Here is a 19,858-nt window from a genome sequence, read left to right on the forward strand (position 1 = left end):
TATGTATAAATAAACAGTCAATTAAATTGCACTCAGTAAGGCACACTTTGATACGTTACGTGTCTCTTTCACAGCACAAATACAAGGCAGAATATCGCAAGCAGGCTGGCCACCACATTGGAGCCCGCTGTGTCGAGGATGACCCTCTGCTCGTGCTGGCTCTGAACTCAGCCAAGATTGCCAGTGATGCTCTGTATAAGAAGGACTTCAACAAGTCCAAGACCAAGTTTCATCTGCCAGTGGACATGTTGTCCTTTGAGCTGGCCAAAAAATGCCAGGTCCAGGTCAATGACAACCACTACAGGACCCGTCTACATAACTGGACCTGTCTGCCAGACTCCACTGATGTCACACAGGCCCGCAAAGCCTACGACCTTCAGAGTGACGTGAGTAGATAGATAGGCCTACCTGACACAACTTAACAATTACAGTATGTCCGTTATGCTTTAGGGCTTCCAGGATACAGTTACACTGAGTGTACAAAACATTAGGAACACCTGCTCTTTCCATGACATAGACTGACCAGGTGAATCTGATCCCTTGTTGAGGTCACATGTTAAATCCACTTCAATCAGTGTAGATGAAGGGGAGGAGACAGGTTAAATAATACTTTTTAAGCCTTGAGACAATAGGGACATGGATTATGTATGTATGCCATTCAGAGGGTAAATGGGCATGACAAAGTATTAAAGTGTGTTTGAGCAGGGTATGGTAGTAGGTGCCAGGTGCACTGGTTTGAGTGTGTCAAGAACTGCAACGCTGCTGGGTTTTTCACATGCAACATTTTCCATTGTGTATCAAGAATGGTCCACCACCCAAAGGCCATCCACCCAATTTGACACAACTGTGGGAAGCATTGGAGTCAACATGGGCCAGCATCCCTGTTGAACGCTTCGACACCTTGTAGAGTTCATGCCTTGACGAATTGAGGCTGTTCTGAGGGCAAAAGGGGGTGCAACTCAATATTAGGAAGGTGTTCCTAATATTTTGTACTCTCAGTGTATATCTCTATCCCTATCTCTCCCTCCCTCTCCCTCCCTCCCCCCTCCCTCTCTCTACCTCCCCTATCTTTCTCTCTCCCCCTCTCCCTTTCTCTCCACCCCCTCTCCCCCTTTCTCTCTCCCCTCTCCCTCTCTCTCCACCCCCTCTCCATCTCTCTCTCTACCTCTCCCCCCTCTCTCTTTCTCTCTCACTCTCTCGCTCTCTCCCCCTCCTCTCTCCCTCTCCCCTTCTCTATCTCCCCCTCTCTTCCCCCCTCTCTCTCCCACCACCCCCCTTTTATACCTCTAGGTAAAATGATTGTTTGTCTGACTCTGTCCTCTGTCTGTCTGCAGGTAGTCTACAAGGCCGATATGGAATGGCTCCGTGGATGTGGATGGGTTGCTGCCGATTGTGTCGATCACGTCAAAGTCAGAAATGCCCAGAAGATCATGAACGAGGTAGGTTCCTTTATCTGTATCCAAGCTGTTGGTATGGTTCTAGGTTTCATTGGGCACATTCTGCTCCTCACATATCAGTCATTAGTACTGTATGTGTTTGCTGTCCTTCAGTGAATTCTTACCATGTCTTTCTTTCTCTCTAATGTCTTTTTGCAGAGGCTTTACAAGAAGGATGCCAAAGACAACTTTTCCAAATACACACACATCGTGGATCGTCCTGAGCATATCCTGGCCACCATCAATGCTTTTAACCTCAGTGATGTGACTGAATTATTTTACTACTTTAGATTTTATCTTAGCTAAGTTTACCAAAGTAAAACAACTACAGGGCCTTGAAAAAGTATTTGACCCCTTTCTGAATTTCTCTTTTTTTGCATATTTTTGATCTTGAATGTTATCAGATCTTCAACCAAAACATAATATTAGATCAATTGAACCTGTGTTTACAAATAACAAAAAACAGGGGGCAAATACTTGATCATGACATTGTACATATATTCCCCTTTTTTGGATGCACATTTCCACTGTTTCAAAGTATTATTTGGAAGAAACCCTGGTAGGATAGAGTACCTCATTCAGATAGCCTTTGACCCATACCTCAAGAAACATGTGAGGACATTGTGTTGAGCGGGATCCTTCAAATTGATCATAACCTGTGCCTATATGTCCTTCTGTTGTAAAGCTGAAATACAAGGAGACCTTCAATGCGGAGAAGGGCAAGTACATCGGCTCAGAGGACACACCCCAGCTGGCCCATAGCAGAGAGGTCGCCAAGGTCATCAGTGAGGTAAAGTACTCTACATCCATAGGACTTGGTCTTCACAGAAACATTTATCTGCATAAATGTCTAATTTTTCATACAAAATATCATTTTAATAATGTAGATAATAATTAATACATTTTATTATTTCTATGTTATACAAAATAAATACATGTCTGAAACGATTTTTACATTGTGGATTGTTTTGTTGTCATTTGTAGAAATACTACAAACTGGCCTGGGATGAAAGCAAAGCTACTGGTTACCAGCTGGACGCTCATTACATCCCTGTAGTCGGAGCCAAGAAGACCAGGGAGATTGTCAGCGACGTGAGTCTAATTTATAGTCTCTTGACAACCAGCAATACAAATATCATGATTAACAGGAAAGAATATGATGATTATTACTATTAAATATACATAATTAAAGAGCAACTGACACGTGACTTTAGTACTACTAAATCTAATCAGAATAGTTGGTAATATATTGGATTTCTTTAAATGTGTTAAATGTGTGTCAGTTTGTCTTTAAACAATCTGATCATATCAATTAGTAACTGCTAGTGGTTGCATATGTTGCTGTGGCAACAGAAGCAGATGGAAAACATGTAAATATAGCAGAGATTGTTTGTCCACTGTGCTGTGCTATGTATACTTGCTGTATCAACAAAGCTTTTTGCTCCCTGCAATCGATGATGACATCCGTTTCTTTCTTTGAAACTGAAACCTTTCAGGCTAAGTACCATGACACCCATGAGAAGGCCAAGGGCCACTACCTGGCTGACACCCTGGTGGACTTCCCTGAGGTGATGCGCTGTGGAGAACAGGAGAAACAGAAGGGCCTGGTAAGATATTATACTGCTAGAATTCTGTAATATATCTACACTATATCTAGTAAGATATACTACTGCTATAATACTATAGTACAGTATATCTACAGTCTGTCTGGTAAGATATAATACTGCTATAATACTATAGTACTCTACAGTATATCTACAGTCTGTCTAGTAAGATATAATACTGCTATAATACTATAGTACTCTACAGTATATCTACAGTCTGTCTAGTAAGATATAATGCTGCTATAATTATATAATATAGCTACAGTATATCTAGTAAGATATGATACTGCTATAATACTATAGTATATCTACAGTATATTTAATACAAATAATAATGCTATAATACGATAGTATATCTACAGTCTATCTAGTAAGAAATAATACTGCAATAATTGTATAAAATATCTACAGTTTATCTATTAAGATATGATACTGCTATAAATCTAAAAAATCGAATCAAACTTTATTTGTCACGAATACAACAATTGTAGACCTTACCGTGAAATGCTTACTTAAAAGCGTTTAACCAACAGTGCAGTTCAAGAAGAGTTAAGAAAATATTTACCAAATAAAGTAAAAAGTAATAAAAAGTAACACAATAAAATAACAATAACGAGGCTATATACAGGGGGTACCGGTACCGAGTCAGTGTGCGGGGGTACAGGTTAGTTGAGGTAATTTGTACATGTAGGTAGGGGTGAAGTGATAATAGATAATAAACAGCGAGTAGCAGCAGTGTACAAAACAAATTGGGGGGGGGGGGGGTCAATGTAATAGTCCAGTGGCCATTTGATTAATTGTTCAGCAGTCTTATGGCTTGAAGTTAGAAGCTGTTAAGGAGCCTTTTGGTCCTAGACTTGGCGCTCCGGTACCGCTTGCCGTGCGGTAGCAGAGAAAACAGTCTATGACTTGGGTGACTGGAGTCTCTGACAATTTTATGGGCTATAGTTTTTAATACTATAGTATACAGTGCCTTCGGAAAGTATTCAGACCCCCTGACTTTTTCCACATTTTGTTACGTTACAGCCTTATTCTAAAATTAATTAACAAAAAAAATCCTCAGCAATCTACACACAATACCCCATAATGACAAAGTGAAACAGGTTTTAAGATATTTTTGCATTTTTTTTTACCTGAAATACCTTATTCAGACCTTTTGCTATGAGACACGAAATTGAGCTCAGGTGCATGTTTCCATTGATCATATTTGAGATGTTTCTACAACTTGAATGGAGTCCACCTGTGGTAAATTCAATTGATTAATCATGATTTGGAAAGGCACACACCTGTCTATATAAGGTTCCACAGTTGACAGTGCATGTCAGAGGAAAAACCAAGCCATGAGGTAGAAGGAATTGTCCGTAGAGCTCTGAGACAGGATTGTGTCGAGGCACAGATCTGGGAAAGGGTAGCAAAACATTGCTGCAGCATTGAAGGTCCTCAAGAACACAGTGGCCTCAATCATTCTTAAATGGAAGAAGTTTGGAACAAACAAGACTCTTCCTAGAGCTGGCCGCCCAGCCAAACTGAACAATCGGGGTAGAAGGGCCTTGGTCAGGGAGGTGACCAAGAACCCGATGGTCACTCTGACAGAGCTCTAGAGCACCACCAATAAGGCCTTTATGGTAGAGTGGCCAGATGGAAGCCACTCATTAAAAAGGCACATGACAGCCCGCTTGGAGTTTGCCAAAAGGCAACAAAAGACTCTAAGACCATGAGAAACAAGATTCTATGGTCTGATGAAACCACCGATTGAACTCTTTGGCCTGAATGCCAAGAGTCACGTCTGGAGGAAACCTGGCACCATCCCTACATTGACCCCCCCCTACGGTGGCAGCATCATGCTGTGGGGATGTTTTTCAGCGGCAGGGACCGGGAGACTAGTCAGGATCGAGGCAAAGATGAACGGAGCAAAGTACAGAGAGATCCTTGATGAAAACCTGCTCCAAAGCACTCAGGACCTCAGACTGGGGGGAAGGTTCACCTTCCAACAGGACAACGACCCTAAGCACACAGCCAAGACAACGCAGGAGTGGCTTCGGAACAAGTCTCTGAATGTCCTTGAGTGGCCCAGCCAGAGCCCGGACTTGAACCCGATCTACAGTAACATCTCTGGAGAGACCTGAAAATAGCTGGGCACCAACACTCCCTATCCAACCTGACAGAGCTTGAGATGATCTGCAGAGAAGAATGGGAGAAACTTTCCAAATAACAGCTGTGCCAAACTTGTAGCATCATACCCAAGAAGACTCAAGGCTCTAATCGCTGTCAAAGGTGCTTCAACAAAGTGCTGAGTAAAGGCTCTGAATAAAAATTTTGAAAACCTGTTTTTACTTTGTCATTATGGGGTATTGTGTGTAGATTGAGTGAAAAAAAAAACGATTTAATCAATTTTAGAATAAGGCTGTAACCTAACAAAATGTGGAAAAACGTCAAGGGGTCTGAATACTTTCCGAAGTCGCTGTTTCTACAGTATAAATCAAATACTGCTATAATACTATAGTATATCTACAGATTATCTAGGAAGATATGATAATGCTATAATATTATAGTATATCTACCGTACATCTAGGTAATATATTACTGCTATAATAATATAGTATATCTAGTCTATCTAGTAAAATATAATACTACTATAATTATATAATATATCTACAGCATATCTAGTAAGATATGATACAACAATAATACATCAATATATCTACTGTATATCTATAGTATAGTATATCTATAGTATATCATTAGTATATCTAGTAAAATATGATACTGCTGCATATTCAGGACGGCAGGTAGCCTAGTGATTAGAGCGTTGGGCCAGTCACTGAAAAGTTGCTGGATCGAATCCCCGAACTGACAAGGTAAAAATCTGTCGTTCTTCCCCTGAACAAGGCAGTTAACCCACTGTTCCCCGGTAGGCTGTCATTGTAAATAAGAATTTGTTCTTGACTGACTTGCCTAGTTAAATAAAGGTTAAATAAAAAAAATGGTATGTTCACATATAATAAGATATCACTAACACAGTATAATCTAGTAAATCGCACACATGATAATCCAGTCTCTACAGTCGCCAAATATACAGTAAAACAACAGCAGGTCGTCATTAAGAATTTGTTCTGAAATCTACCTGTATAAATAAAGTTAACAATTATACTCTGTTGGAACTTGGAATATGCCATATTTACTCCTTAGATATACTTTCCTATTCATATGTTTAGTTCTGTCAGGTTCTCCTACTTATTTGTTATTTTATTTTATTGAATATGCTTTACTTACTTCTAATCTTATTTTGTTGTTGCAATTTATGAACCTGCAGGTATGCATTTTATTGTACTCTGTGCACCACGTTTATCCTGTGCATGTGACAAATATGCTTTCATTTGATTTTATTATATTTTTGATTTGAAAATAATCCACGTATCTGGAGATCTGAACACAGTGCCCTGTTCTTTCTTCCAGAGGAATTACCAGAAGGAGTATAATACCAACAAGGCCAAGAACCACATCCCCGCTGACATCATTCCCAACATGGTGGCTAAGAGGTGCCAGGACATGCTCAGTGACGTGCTGTATCGCACCTTACTGCACAACTGGACCTGCCACCCCGACCAGCAGGACCTTATCAGAGCCCGCAAGAACAATGAGATCCTGAGTGATGTATGTTGTATTTCGCACATGTTCAAGACATACTTTACAAATAAGTGAAAAAATACACTGAACAAAAAAACTTGTGAAGTGTTGGTCCCATGAAATGTTCCCTACGCACAAAAAGCTTATTTCTCTAAAATGTTGTGCACACATTTGTTTGCATCCCTATTAGTGAGCATTTCTCCTTTGCCAAGATAATTAATCCACCTGACAGGTGTAGCATATCAACAAGCTGATTAAACAGCATGATCATTACACAGGAGCACCTTGTGCTGGGGGCAATAAAAGGCTACTTTAAAAATATGCCGTTTGTCACATAACACAATGCCACAGATGTCTCAAGTTTTGAGGGAGCATGCTGGCTGCAGGAATGTCGACCAGAGCTGTTGCCAGAGAATGTAATGTTTATTTCTCTACCATAAGCTGCTTCCAACGTCGTTTTAGAGAATTTGGCAGTATGTCCAACCGGCTTCACAACCGCAGACCATGTGCCAGGACCACGTGCCAGGTCCAGCCCAGGACCTCCGCATCGGGCTTCTTTACTCGCGGGATTGTCTGTCGGGGCGGCTAAGCCCTCTCAGACCCACCCATGGCTGTACCCCTGCCCAGTCATGCGAAATACATAGATTAGGACCGAATGAATTTATTTAAATTGACTGATGTCCTAATATGAACTGTAACTCAGTAAAATCTTTGAAATTGTTGCATGTTCCGTTTATATTTTTGTTCAGTGTAGTTTATATAGTTTAAAAACAATACAATGACATGCTGTATTTAAGAAACAAATAGAAGTAATTATAATGTAGGTTTATCTGTTCCTCATCCCTCTGCTGTCCCTAGTTAGCTACACTACCGTACACTATCACAGTATTTGTAAAATCCCAATAAATCCAACTGATCTGATCTCTGCGTTGTGGTATTGTCTATCTGTCTGCTAGGTGTACTACAAAGAAGACCTGAGCTGGATAAAGGGTATTGGTTGCTATGTTTGGGACACACCTGAGCTTGTCCGTGCCAAGAATGCCCACCTGCTGCAGAGCGATGTGAGTACAAAGAGAGACGTCACCTCTGTCACACTTACTGTAATTTATACCAATGACTCCCCTAGTCTTTCGTTTGTTAATGATTGACTACCTGTCCATCATAAATACTAAATAAATAGTATATTTTATCATAATAGTGATAAGAGACTATTTAAAAAGGGATATTCCTGCTTGGAGACTATTACATTTTAGTCATTTCGCAGATGCTTTTATCGAGATCGACCTACAAAAGTGAGTGCATACATGTTCATACTGGTGCCCTGTGGGAATTGAACCCACAACCCTGGCATTGCAAGCACCTTGCTCTTACCAACTGAGCCACACGTGACCATGGTTTATTAACCTTCTCACATTTGTTTTCTCACAGATCAAATATAAGGAGGAGGGTAAGAAGGAATTCAACAACTACTCCATCGTGACAGACACCCCTGTCTACGTGACTGCTCTCCTGGGTCACACCTGGGCCAGTGATGTGAGTGTCAGATGTACTATACAGAAATCTATACTATACTGCATCATACTACACAATTCTTCTAATAGTATAAAAATGTTTAAAATCCGCTTTGTATCAGAACATATGCTCTTTATCTCCACAGCTGAACTATAGGGAGGCTTACCAGAAAGACAAGCATATCTATACCACCATTCTGGATACCTACGACTACGCACACAATGCCAACCTCAAGGACATCTACAGCACCGTGAGTGTGGCTCTACTGTCGATAGACACTATGTCTCCAAATGACCTATTAGGATTTGAAATGCTGTATTTAGAATGTTTATCTTTCGTTTTGTGTCATCTAGAAAACATATACATCTGCCTGGGACAAGATCAAGGCTAAGGATTACACGCTGCCATCAGACTCCCACGCCCTGAAACACGCCAAACAACAGAAGGTCATCCTCAGCAATGTGAGTTCAACATTGCACCCAACTTAAAACCCTTTAGTAGTCCAAGACATTTTTTTTTTTTTTACTTTTGATGCTCTTTATTGAGAATTCATCATTTGTTTAATGTTGTTGTTTTGGATCCCTAAGATTCAATGTCATTCATTTGGTTTATCAGTTATCACATACATAAAAGTTGCATGTACATTGTTAAAGCCCACTACTCAAAGCAACCCATATGATCCCCTTCCCTATAGGTTAAATACAGGGAGGATTATGAGAAGTTCAAGTCCCTCTACACCCTGCCCAAGTCCCTGGAGGACGACCCACAAACTCTCCGCTGCCTCAAAGCTGGAAAGATGGGTCTTGACGTGAGTCTTGTTGCCTTTTTTCATGATCGCCTCTTTACTCTTTCCATATGGCAGTCAAACACATTGATCATGGAAATGTAGACACACATAATGGTTTATGTACCCTCCCTACATATAGCGATTGTACAAGGCGGACTATGAGAAGACCAAGGCAAAGAACCACATCCCCCCAGATATGCTAGATGTCGTTTCAGCCCGTCAAACCCAGAACTATGTCAGTGAGATCGGTTACAGGAAGCACCTGCACCAGTGGATCTGTATGCCTGATATGCAGGTGTACGTCCAGGCACGCAAGGTCAACGAGCAGCTCAGCGATGTGAGTCATCTCAACAATTCATATTTGAATACACTTTATTTATGTGGAAAACTGCATTTATTGTGATTTCACATTGCATTTAATCACAGTTTCATGTGAAGTTAAATTATTCAATTGGATAAAATGTGTTATTCTTACTTATTATAAACAATATTATTTTCAAATAAAATATATCATATTTTTTATACAGTATATAAAAAAAATGTTCTTCGGGAAGACCTAGTGTTATTTTTTTTCCTGGGGTGTAGTCGTTCATTTAAGATCTGGTAGAATGTGTCAGACAAAGTAACTACTATTGGAAATGACTTCTAAACTAACAATTATATGTGTGTAGTTCATTATATTATGTAGTTCTAAGTTATAGTGCATTAATTCTGTACTTCCTCTTGCTTGTCATTATGACTTCATTAACTGATTGTTATTTTTCTGTAACTCCCCAGATCTTCTACAAGGATGACCTGAACTGGCTGAGGGGAATTGGCTGCTATGCCTGGGACACCCCTGAGATCCTGCGAGTCAAGGCTGCTGACAAACTGCAGAGCGATGTATGCTCCCTCCGCATGCCTCTCACCTATCTTTCTTAATCCATCTTTCCTCCTCTCCTCCTCTCCTCTCTTCTCCTCTCCTAATCTAATGACTGTAGGAATCAGATTCACCCCACAGATGTGGACAAAGATGTGGATGTATTTGTATGTTTGTTCTTGTCTTCCAGAACAAGTACAGAGCCAAGGGCATTGAGGCGTTCAAGGATTACTCTGTGGTCATCGACACTCCTACCTATGAGACAGCAAAACTGAGTTCTCAGAACCTGAGCGATGTGAGTACTGTCATTAAAGCTTCTTACTTCTATATCACCATCTTAATGTTTTATTTAACCCTTATTTAATCAGACGAGTCAGTTAAGAACAAATTCAAGTTAAGAATTAAAATAATTTTCATAATAATCAATCAATCAAATGCATTTATAAAGCCCTTTTTACATCAGTAGATGTCACAAAGTGCTTATACAGAAATCCAGCCTAAAACTCCAAATAGCAAGCAATGCAGATGTAGAAACATGTTGGCTATGAAAAACTCCCTAGAAATGCAGGAACCTAGGAAGAAACCTAGATAGGAACCAGGCTCTGTGGGGTGACCAGTGCTCTTCTGGCCGTGCCGGGTGGAGATTACAAGAGTACATGGACATTAAGGGCAGATCGTTCAATGATGAAGCATATTAAGTTCTCACCTATTCGTCCTCTATCCTCTCATGTTCTCAGCTCCACTACCGTCACGACTACGCCACCAATGTCAAGGGAACTAACTCCTCCCCCGCTGTCACCGTGGATACAGAGAGGGCACGCCTGGCCAACTTCAACCAGAGTGATGTAAGATGTTTTCAATTCTTATTTTCTTTGATAATTTCTTTACTTTAAGTACACTCTCATAAAGCATACATCACTCATAACTTCAAAGATTCATAGATAGTAACTACTCCCTCAAACTGTTTCTGGATATAAACGCTGACTGTAATTTCTATTCTCTTCTGATTACCCCTCTCCTTATTCTCTTCAGAACTTGTACAAAGAGGCCAACAAGAACTTCATGCCCACTGGCTACTCTCTTCCCCACGACAATCCTCTCATGAAGCAGGCGAAACAAAATTCCATTGTTGCCAGCAGCGTAAGAGACACTTTATTTTCTTCAAATGTTCATCAATTTGTTACATTGTGTATAAAATATGAACCATTCACATTCCGTGAGGTCATTGTAAAAAATAAAATAATAATGATCTATTCAGATGCAAAGTTTCAGTTATGAGAGGCACATACTGTAGGAGTGTTGTGTTGTGTACTGTAGGATGACTGGATGGATGTAGTGGAGTTACACTAGGAACAGTGTTGTGTTGTGTACTGTAGGATGACTGGATGGATGTAGTGGAGTTACACTAGGAACAGTGTTGTGTTGTGTACGGTAGGTGAATTAAAGGAAGCCTATATGTGTAGTTACGGTAGAATGGTAATATATTGGATTTGTATCGTAGTACCTCACTTGTGGAATTGTGTTGTTGTATAGGTGAAGTACAAGAATGACTATGAAAAGTCAAAGGCTACGAACTATACCATGGACCCAGAAGGTGTCAGCTTCGTCAACATCAGGAACGCCAACAAGGTCACCAACCCGGTAGGATTACAAACGTCTGCTACTCTTCCCTCACTATTTGGGAAAAATATAATCATTTATTAAATATTTAATTTGATTGATGATCCATCTATATATTTTTTTGTTATGAATCCCTTGAAAGATGTTGAATCGTTATAGAGTCAAAGACTCTGGTATGTTGGTATTATTAAAAGGATTGTTTTGTGGTGTAGTAGTAGTGATGTTATTTCCCCTCTCTCTTTGTCTGTCTGTCTGTCTGTCCCAGCGTCTGTACCGTGAGCTGTATGAGAAGGGCAAGGGCAAGATCCACACCACCTACGACACACCCGAAATCAGACAGGTTAAGATGACCCAGGAGGCCGTCAGCGACGTACGTGACCTTTTGTCATCCTGTCATTATCACTCTTGTACTATTGTCATTGATGTTTGTTACTATGGCTCATTGATGTTTGTTACTATGGCTCATTGATGTTTGTTACTATGGCTCATTGATGTTTGTTACTATGGCTCATTGATGTTTGTTACTATGGCTTTGTGTTGATGCTTGCTACAAGTCTAATTCATCATGATTATATCTATTTTTTCATTCATTCTGTACATTCATTATATTTAGAGACATTTTGTTTAAAAACGATGGATTTATTTGTTCTATTTGCTGTGAAGTTAGTTTGCCACATGTTCTAAGTGCTGTGTGTCTCCCTCTGTCCCATGCAGTTGTGTTACAAGGGGAAGTACTTTGCTGACAGAGGCACCATGATCCCCATGGGCATCACTCCCCAGATGATACACTGTAACCACGTCAACGAGATCACCAGTGACGTACGTGGCCCAATAACGTTCACTCACTGAAAACAAAGCAGCCAAGCAACTTCTGAAACGTGCAATATTTAGGCTATACAACTACTGAAATATGTTTTTTTCAATGAATACTTAAGTTAACTTCAGTGAGAATATGAGAAGGGTTAATGGTTTATTGTTACTTTTCTAAGTCCCTCCATGCCTAATGAATAATTATACAGTAATGTAATCGTTGGGTCTCTGTTTCCATCACCAGCTGAGATACAAGGAGGACCTTCTGTGGCTGAGAGGCATTGGCTGCTTCCTGTATGACACACCTGAGATGTCTACTGTCCGCAACATTACCAAGTTTAGAGTAGGTTCCTTTCTTTCTCATTTTATTATGGCTTCAATCACCAATCAGTTGATGGATTACACTCCTCATGGGGCGATTGGTCTAAGTAATTAGCTAAGTATACACAATCTGCAAATACTGTCTATAATATATCTGCTCCATGCTAATCCATATTCATTTGTCTTACCACAACAGGCCAACTATGAAGTTGAGGCAAAGAAGAACCGTGCCAACTTCACTGTGGTCCTGGACACACCAGAGTACCAGCGCGTCACTGAGCTAAAGACCCACATGAGCGACGTGAGTCATGCTCTCTACTATATCGCCCACCATTTCCCACATATATATATATATTATTAATATATCATATTGTAATATACAATATATTACTGTCTTTCTGTCTGAATAGGCAGTGTTAAGTGGCTATGTTAACCTTTAACCTCTCGTCCTCAGCTGATGTACAGAGCCCAGGGCAATGTGGAGAAGACCAAGTGCACCACCACCCTGGACTCCCTCGATGTCAAGAGAGTCAAATGGGCCCAACAGCTCAGCAACAAGGCAAGTCAATTTAGCTCTCATAGATACAATAAACCTGGTGAACTCTTAGGAGGACTGATATCTGTGTTAAGATTTGTATTGGTACCAACTTAAAGCACAACAATGACAAAAATGAGGTACAAAGAAAGTGATTTCTGAAATTTTTGTTCATGTCTCTCATAACTGCAGTATATGTACACTGACCTGGCCTCCAAGGAGAGGGCCCACTTCACTCCGGAGGTGGACACCCCCATAATGGACCACGCCAGGGCTATGAAGGTGGTCTTCAGCGAGGTAAGTCTTTCTAATGCAATTTAACTCAAACACTTTTCGTCCTTACAACCCAGCGTATACCATACTGGGTATCACGTCCCAGTATGATACCATAGTATTTGCCCTTCACCGCTGCTCTAACACAGCTTCTCCTCTGATTCGTCCCCAGATCAAATACAAAGATCAGTATGAGAAGATGAAGCACAAGTACACTAGCATCCATGACACACCCATCCTGGTCCGGGCCAAGAAGGCCTACCTACAATCCAGTGATGTGAGTATGCTCTCTGGTGACCCCTCCTCCGCCTCTACTGTCTTTGGTCTTTAAGTTGCCCTTCTTACAAATGACTGACCTATTAGAGACTCTCTCTCTCTCTCTCTCTCTCTCTCTCTCTCTCTCTCTCTCTCTCTCTCTCTCTCTCTCTCTCTCTCTCTTTCTCTCTCTCTCTCTCTCTCTCTCTCTCTCTTTCTCTCTCTTTCTCTCTATCTCTTCTTTCTTTCTCTCTTTCTCTTTCTTTCTCTCTCTCTCTTTCTCTCTCTCTCTCTCTCTCTCTCTTTCTCTTTCTCTCTATCTCTCTTTCTCTTTCTTTCTCTCTCTCCAGCTGCGCTACAAGGAGAGCTTTGAGCGATCCAAGGGACACTACCACAGTGTCAAGGATGCCCTGGATATCGTGTGTCACCGTAGGGTCACCGATGACATCAGCGAGGTCAGTATGTCAGCCAATTAGAAAAGATCTCCCCAGCTACCAAAACTGTTTGAAATTGCATCATTACAACCAGTAATCTCTTTCAACCTATTCACTAAGTCATTTCAACCAGCTTTTTCTTCTGGCTCAGAACCATCCAATAGGATGATTTGGCCCGTTAAACAGACTTTTGGTATGTGGATTTAGCTAAATACTGTATACATGTATGTTATCATACAGATATAAGACACTTCTCTTTCTCTCCTTCACACAGGTTAAATACAGAGAGAAGTACATCAACTCTCTGGGTACATGGAGATCCATGCCCGACCGTCCCGAGTTTTTCCACAGCAGAATCATCGGTGAAAACGTCAGCGATGTGAGTGACGTCCCCTTAACAACAGAAAATTCCCTCAGAGCAGAATCATTGTATTGTCAGTTTCAGTACATTTGAATACTTAGAATGGGTAGTTTACCATAAAACAATTGTATTGTCCATTTCAGCATATTAGAATACTTGTATGTAACATGTATGTTTATGAATGACCCACACCATTACTTTCTCTGTCCAATATTAGATCAAGTACAAGGAGGATCTGGATTGGCTGAAGGGTATTGGCTGCTACGTGTGGGACACACCTGAGATGGTCCAGGCTGAAAAGAACAAGGTCCTCTTCAGTGAGGTAAAGAAAATCATCTACCCCTGCAAATACAATAAAAACCTCAGATCTTACTGTATCTTTGTCTTCCATAACCACCAGTCTTTTTTCTCCTCTTCTCTTTTGTAAACAGAGACTCTATAAAGCGACTTTCGAGAAGAACAGACACCACTTCAAGTATACCTGTGACACTCCATTCTTCCAGGCCACCAAGAATGCCTCCGTTATTATCAACGATGTAAGTCACAGACGCACTTTTGGAACACATTTATACAAATTCATATCGGTTTCAATTTGGATATACTGGATAGATTTGATCTTATTTAAATTATCTTATGAAAAACAGATGCAGTAATGAGTATAACATGTGTTTTCTTTCTACTGCATCTCATTTGGATTCTCAGCTTTGAAGGTAAAAGATGGTCATGATTAGTTCATAACGTTATGAATATCTTCTGTAATGATGAATGCACCTTGCTGCTTCCTGAGGTAATCCTAGCCACAATACCGTGTTGTTGTCACTCAAGTTTCTTTTGTCTCTGCAGTTCATTCCTCACATGGGATTAACCTTGGCTTTCTTTCCTGTAGTCTTCTTATCCCCTGTCACAGCTCCCTGTTTGTTTGTCAGTTGTCTTTAACTCCTTTTTGACGTTCTGAGCAGAGGCACTATAGAGCAGCCTATGAGAAGACCAAGGATAAGTACAGCAGTGTGTTGGATGATCCTAGAAACCTCCTGGCTAAGGAGAACGCCAAGAATAGCCAGGTAAAGCTATGATTTTCCCCCTGCTAAGCCCCGCCCTCGTCCGCCTCTACCTCCTCTGGGCCTATCAGATAGCCTGCTTCTGAGCCCGGTGCATGAGGTCATCTGACTGCAGGCCTGCGGGAGGTCGTAGTCGCATGGATATAATGTCCATGGTTGTTCGTGTTCACGTCTCTCTCTCTCTTTTTCCTCACGCAGCAGGTGTCGTACTGTGTCACTCAAATAGCCCTCTTGGGTGTTCTGAGTGAGCGGCTACACTCTCCTTGATCTGTGCACTCAGAGTCAAAACCCGTAGACCTGGTTGAACCCCTTTATCATGTCAGTTTTCGTGACAAATATCAACATTTTTTAAAAGCATCGACAAAATCAAAAAAGCGAATAAAAAAAGCCCATATGATTGATTGATTGAACCAGATTGAACCAGATGTAATGGTTCTGAGGGAATAGATCAGGAGGACACAACACAGACTCCAGGCCTAAGATCTCCGCAGCTCCTCTCCAGTCCACTCCCGTCCTGTCCACTGACCCTGTCCCTGTCCTCAGCATGCTGTGTCTGTGTGTGTGTGTGTGTGTAGTGTGTCCCTCCATGGACAGAACAAATATAGATCCAGGGCCAGGGTGCTCTTAAAGAACGGCTGCAATGAGCTGCTCCGCCCAGACATCCTCAGAGCCATTTACCAGTCCAGGGAGCAGTGTAAGGTAATCGTCCATCGGCCCAGCAGACCAACCAAGCTCACCTCGCAGAGTTTTCCCTATTCCCTCTCCCTCCTGCTGCAGTTGTCTTCCCAGCCTCAGCACTAGCTAACTTCAGCTGTGGAAATCCATGCTGAACTCCTAATTGACATTAGCTTCCTTCACTCCCATCTTTTCACATTTCAATATTAGTCAGTTAGCAGAAGCACTTATCCAGATCGACTTACAGGACCAATTAAGGTTAAGTACCTTGCTGAAGGGCACATCAACAGATTTGGGTTTCTGGCCCAACGCTATTAACTGCTAGGCTACCTGCCGCCAACCACCACATTTGTCAAATTCTGGACATCTTTTCCTCCCTGCTTCAGAAACACTCTTGAATCTCCACTGACCTCTGAACCCAAGCTACCCAGCTCATCCCAAGTTATGATCCCGCTCCCTGTAACCCACATCACAAGTACAGACTGAACCGTCTAGAAAGACGACGTATGTCAAATGAGGAATACATATTTCCTATGACAAAGTCAATAGTTTTGTTTATTTTCATTTATTTAAGTTCACATTTTTTATCCAAATGATAATAAATAAACACAACCATCATTAGTCTGTACTAATCATGTTGAAATAGCAACAGACTCACCAGTAAGACTCAGTGTAGAAGCAGACGAGCTGATCAAACGTCAGCTGACGAAAATGAACCATGAGAAAACCACTGTTTTCATTCTCACACTGTGTGTTCGTGGACATCTCTTTGCACATAATTTCATTGTTTTGCATGTTTCCATAAAGCATGTTCCAACCTGTGCATGGTGTCTTCCCATTGCATTAATTCATTACATTGACGTGTACTGTAGTCACGCTTCACAGAATTTCCTTTTCATGCTACACTACATTTTAAATGTCATTATCTTTTTTAGCACATACATTTAGTTTGATCAGGAATGGATAAAGCCATGTAAACTTAACTCATAAAATCAATCTGCAAAGCACATAGATCATCTATAGATAATTGAAACACTGTTAATAAGGTAAGTTGATAGTGATTTGACAGTAATGTCTCCTATGTGAGTGTGTCTAACTCTGGTGTCCTGCCCCCATCACCACAGTGGAAGTACAGGGAGCAGTATGAGCGTGCTAAGGGCAAGTTCACCTCCATCCTGGAGACTCCCGAGCATGAGAGCCACAAACGCAGCAAAGCCATCAGAGACGTGAGTTCACCTTGTCACACAACATTCAGTTAAAGATACTTTTTTTAAGGTCTCCCTTTTCTCAGAAAAATAAATAAAGTAACAAAATTAAATAAATATTTAATCAAATCATATAATGTATAAATGTATGATTTTGTTACTACTGTGTATTTATCAACATAACACTATATTTGAATAATTGTGACTTGCAACATTTTCTCATCACTTTTTCCAGAATGTCTACAAGATGGAGTATAACAAGAACAAGGCTAAGGGCTACACCCTGGGCCATGACACTCCACACAGCACACACATGAAGAAGGTCAAGGAGATCACCAGCGTGGTATGTACTCTACACTCTCAAAATGGATGCCTTCCATTTCACACATAACACAGCCACAAAGTCATAAACCCCACCTATTTCTACAATTGCTCTTCTTAAAATCTTATTTTAAACCTAACCTTAACCACACTGCTAACCTAATGCCTAACCCTAACCTTAAATTAAGACCATAAAGCTAATATTTTCATGATTTGTTTTACGATGTTGCCAATTTAGACATTGTGGCTATGCTATCTAGTGGAAAGCCTTACAACCACATGTCTAAGATTTAGATGTAGGCAGGTACAGTCATTTCCCTGGTTCTGTATCAGTGTGTTTTTCTCTCCTTTGTCTCAGCTGAAGTACAAGGAGGTATATGAGAGGAGCAAGGCCCAGATCAACATGGACCCTGATTCCTTTGAAATCCGGGCTGCCAAGGAAGCCTACAAGAACATCAGCAATGTGAGTCTCTCTCTTCCAGTACTCCTCGTCTCCTCCTATCCATTTACCTCTGAACACCACTTCTGAATGAATGAGTGTATTAGTGAATGAAGTTGGCTTGTTAGGGCCAGGCGTTATACCTGATGTTTTCCACACTTCTGAATGAATGAAGGAGTGTATTAGTGAATGAAGTTGGCTTGTTAGGGCCAGGCGTTATACCTGATGTTTTCCACCCTTCTGAAATGTTTTTTCTTGAGGCAGACCCCTCACTCACTGTTCTGTTCCTGTCTGATTTGTCTCCTTCCAGCTGGACTACAGGAAGAAGTACCAGGCCACCAAGAACAAGTGGATCTGGACCGTCGACAGACCTGACTTTATCCAAGCTGCCAAGGCCAACTTCCAGCAGAGTGATGTGAGTCATGCACTACAGACCTTAGTTTGTTTGGATGTATTTTAGCCCACAAGGGCTAAAATACATCATCTTCTAAGAGTCCATGAAAAACTATATGTAGAAGAATACAATCCTAAAAACAATAGTGACTAAGATGACTTAGCTACACACATAACAAAACACCGGCCCAGGTTTCTATGCTGATTCCTTTGACATGGCTCTTCTGGTCTAACCGGTGCTGCATGTGTTGCTGTCCTCAGATTGAGTACACGTATGACAAGGAGATGATGAAGGGCTGTGTGATCTCCATCGTGGACGACAAGTTAGCCGTCCTGGCTAAGATGAATGCTGACTTAAGCAATGTGAGTAGTTGTTCCTTTACCTGCCACCCACCAATCAAAATAAAGCTGTTCTATTCTATTCTGACACATGGAAATGAAATCTGAAGGTAAAGAAAAGCCTGTGTTAATAGTGGTGCTTTGTTCTGTCCACCAGGTGAAATACAGAGAGAAGTATGAGAAGGCAAAGGGTCAGTATAAGACTGTTCTGGACACTCCTACTAACCTTCATGCCAAGTCAGTGCGCATTCTGGCATCTGAGGTAAGAAACAGAAAACACCAACACATGACAACTACAGATACTTACTGTGTAATGTTTATTACTGCCAATAAATTACTTTCCTTACTAACCTACAGTATAGTTATTATAGATAGATCTTAAATGTCATAATGAGAACCTTCATTTATGGATGAACGAGGAATTTGTCACAAAATATCTCAAGAACACTTGTTATAATGAATGTAACTGTACAGTATGTTAATGTGGTTTGTACGACACCCAATCAGATTCCAGTCTGACACTAGTCCTTGGTTTTCTTTCTGTCCTCAGAGCAAATACAAGCTGGCTGGCAAGATGGAGCAGCAGACCGGACAATTCACCACTCTGCCCACGACCCGTGACACCATCCACGCCAAGGACATGGGCAAACTGGTCAGCGAGGTCAGTCTCCCCATACCAGCTGTTTAGTTAGAGCTGGAATACAGTCCTGAACCTTAATTTCCAGATTTCTCGCACAAAGTGAATGAGACTTCCCAAGACTATACAGTCCTGAGCCATTTGTTACCTTTGACGTCTTTGTCTCTACCGTTCTGTCCACAGAAACAGTACAAGCAGAAGTTTGAGAAGGAGAAGGGCAAGTCCAAGTACAATAACATGAGAGTGCCTCCCGATGTGCAGCACGCCATGGACGTAGCCAAGAATCAGAGCAATGTAAGGAATGTCACATTCCTCTTCTATAAAAAGACTGTACTGTATATCTCCTATATTAAAGAC

At 41.1% G+C, this 19,858-nt stretch overlaps 1 protein-coding gene across 3 annotated transcripts in view; it reads left to right on the forward strand.

The window, feature by feature from the left end:
* LOC129816605 (nebulin-like) overlaps positions 1 to 19,858 on the forward strand; it is a 95,031-nt gene that overhangs the window by 54,843 nt on the left and 20,330 nt on the right. For all 3 annotated transcript variants that reach the window (XM_055871292.1, XM_055871293.1, XM_055871291.1), the window contains 38 exons: positions 75 to 386; positions 1,335 to 1,439; positions 1,596 to 1,700; positions 2,122 to 2,226; positions 2,421 to 2,528; positions 2,933 to 3,043; positions 6,497 to 6,694; positions 7,624 to 7,728; positions 8,096 to 8,200; positions 8,325 to 8,429; positions 8,533 to 8,640; positions 8,874 to 8,987; positions 9,106 to 9,303; positions 9,744 to 9,848; positions 10,016 to 10,120; positions 10,563 to 10,670; positions 10,858 to 10,965; positions 11,359 to 11,466; positions 11,711 to 11,815; positions 12,160 to 12,264; positions 12,500 to 12,598; positions 12,773 to 12,877; positions 13,031 to 13,135; positions 13,304 to 13,408; positions 13,557 to 13,661; positions 13,990 to 14,094; positions 14,348 to 14,452; positions 14,652 to 14,756; positions 14,866 to 14,970; positions 15,394 to 15,495; positions 17,292 to 17,393; positions 17,608 to 17,715; positions 18,052 to 18,156; positions 18,443 to 18,547; positions 18,787 to 18,888; positions 19,022 to 19,126; positions 19,415 to 19,525; positions 19,685 to 19,795. In XM_055871292.1, the coding sequence (XP_055727267.1) occupies positions 75 to 386; positions 1,335 to 1,439; positions 1,596 to 1,700; positions 2,122 to 2,226; positions 2,421 to 2,528; positions 2,933 to 3,043; positions 6,497 to 6,694; positions 7,624 to 7,728; positions 8,096 to 8,200; positions 8,325 to 8,429; positions 8,533 to 8,640; positions 8,874 to 8,987; positions 9,106 to 9,303; positions 9,744 to 9,848; positions 10,016 to 10,120; positions 10,563 to 10,670; positions 10,858 to 10,965; positions 11,359 to 11,466; positions 11,711 to 11,815; positions 12,160 to 12,264; positions 12,500 to 12,598; positions 12,773 to 12,877; positions 13,031 to 13,135; positions 13,304 to 13,408; positions 13,557 to 13,661; positions 13,990 to 14,094; positions 14,348 to 14,452; positions 14,652 to 14,756; positions 14,866 to 14,970; positions 15,394 to 15,495; positions 17,292 to 17,393; positions 17,608 to 17,715; positions 18,052 to 18,156; positions 18,443 to 18,547; positions 18,787 to 18,888; positions 19,022 to 19,126; positions 19,415 to 19,525; positions 19,685 to 19,795 (4,413 nt within the window). The remainder of the gene's footprint in view (positions 1 to 74; positions 387 to 1,334; positions 1,440 to 1,595; positions 1,701 to 2,121; positions 2,227 to 2,420; positions 2,529 to 2,932; positions 3,044 to 6,496; positions 6,695 to 7,623; positions 7,729 to 8,095; positions 8,201 to 8,324; positions 8,430 to 8,532; positions 8,641 to 8,873; positions 8,988 to 9,105; positions 9,304 to 9,743; positions 9,849 to 10,015; positions 10,121 to 10,562; positions 10,671 to 10,857; positions 10,966 to 11,358; positions 11,467 to 11,710; positions 11,816 to 12,159; positions 12,265 to 12,499; positions 12,599 to 12,772; positions 12,878 to 13,030; positions 13,136 to 13,303; positions 13,409 to 13,556; positions 13,662 to 13,989; positions 14,095 to 14,347; positions 14,453 to 14,651; positions 14,757 to 14,865; positions 14,971 to 15,393; positions 15,496 to 17,291; positions 17,394 to 17,607; positions 17,716 to 18,051; positions 18,157 to 18,442; positions 18,548 to 18,786; positions 18,889 to 19,021; positions 19,127 to 19,414; positions 19,526 to 19,684; positions 19,796 to 19,858) is intronic.

This window comes from Salvelinus fontinalis, chromosome 19, assembly GCF_029448725.1.
Source record: "Salvelinus fontinalis isolate EN_2023a chromosome 19, ASM2944872v1, whole genome shotgun sequence".
NCBI classification, from domain to species: Eukaryota; Metazoa; Chordata; class Actinopteri; order Salmoniformes; family Salmonidae; genus Salvelinus; species Salvelinus fontinalis.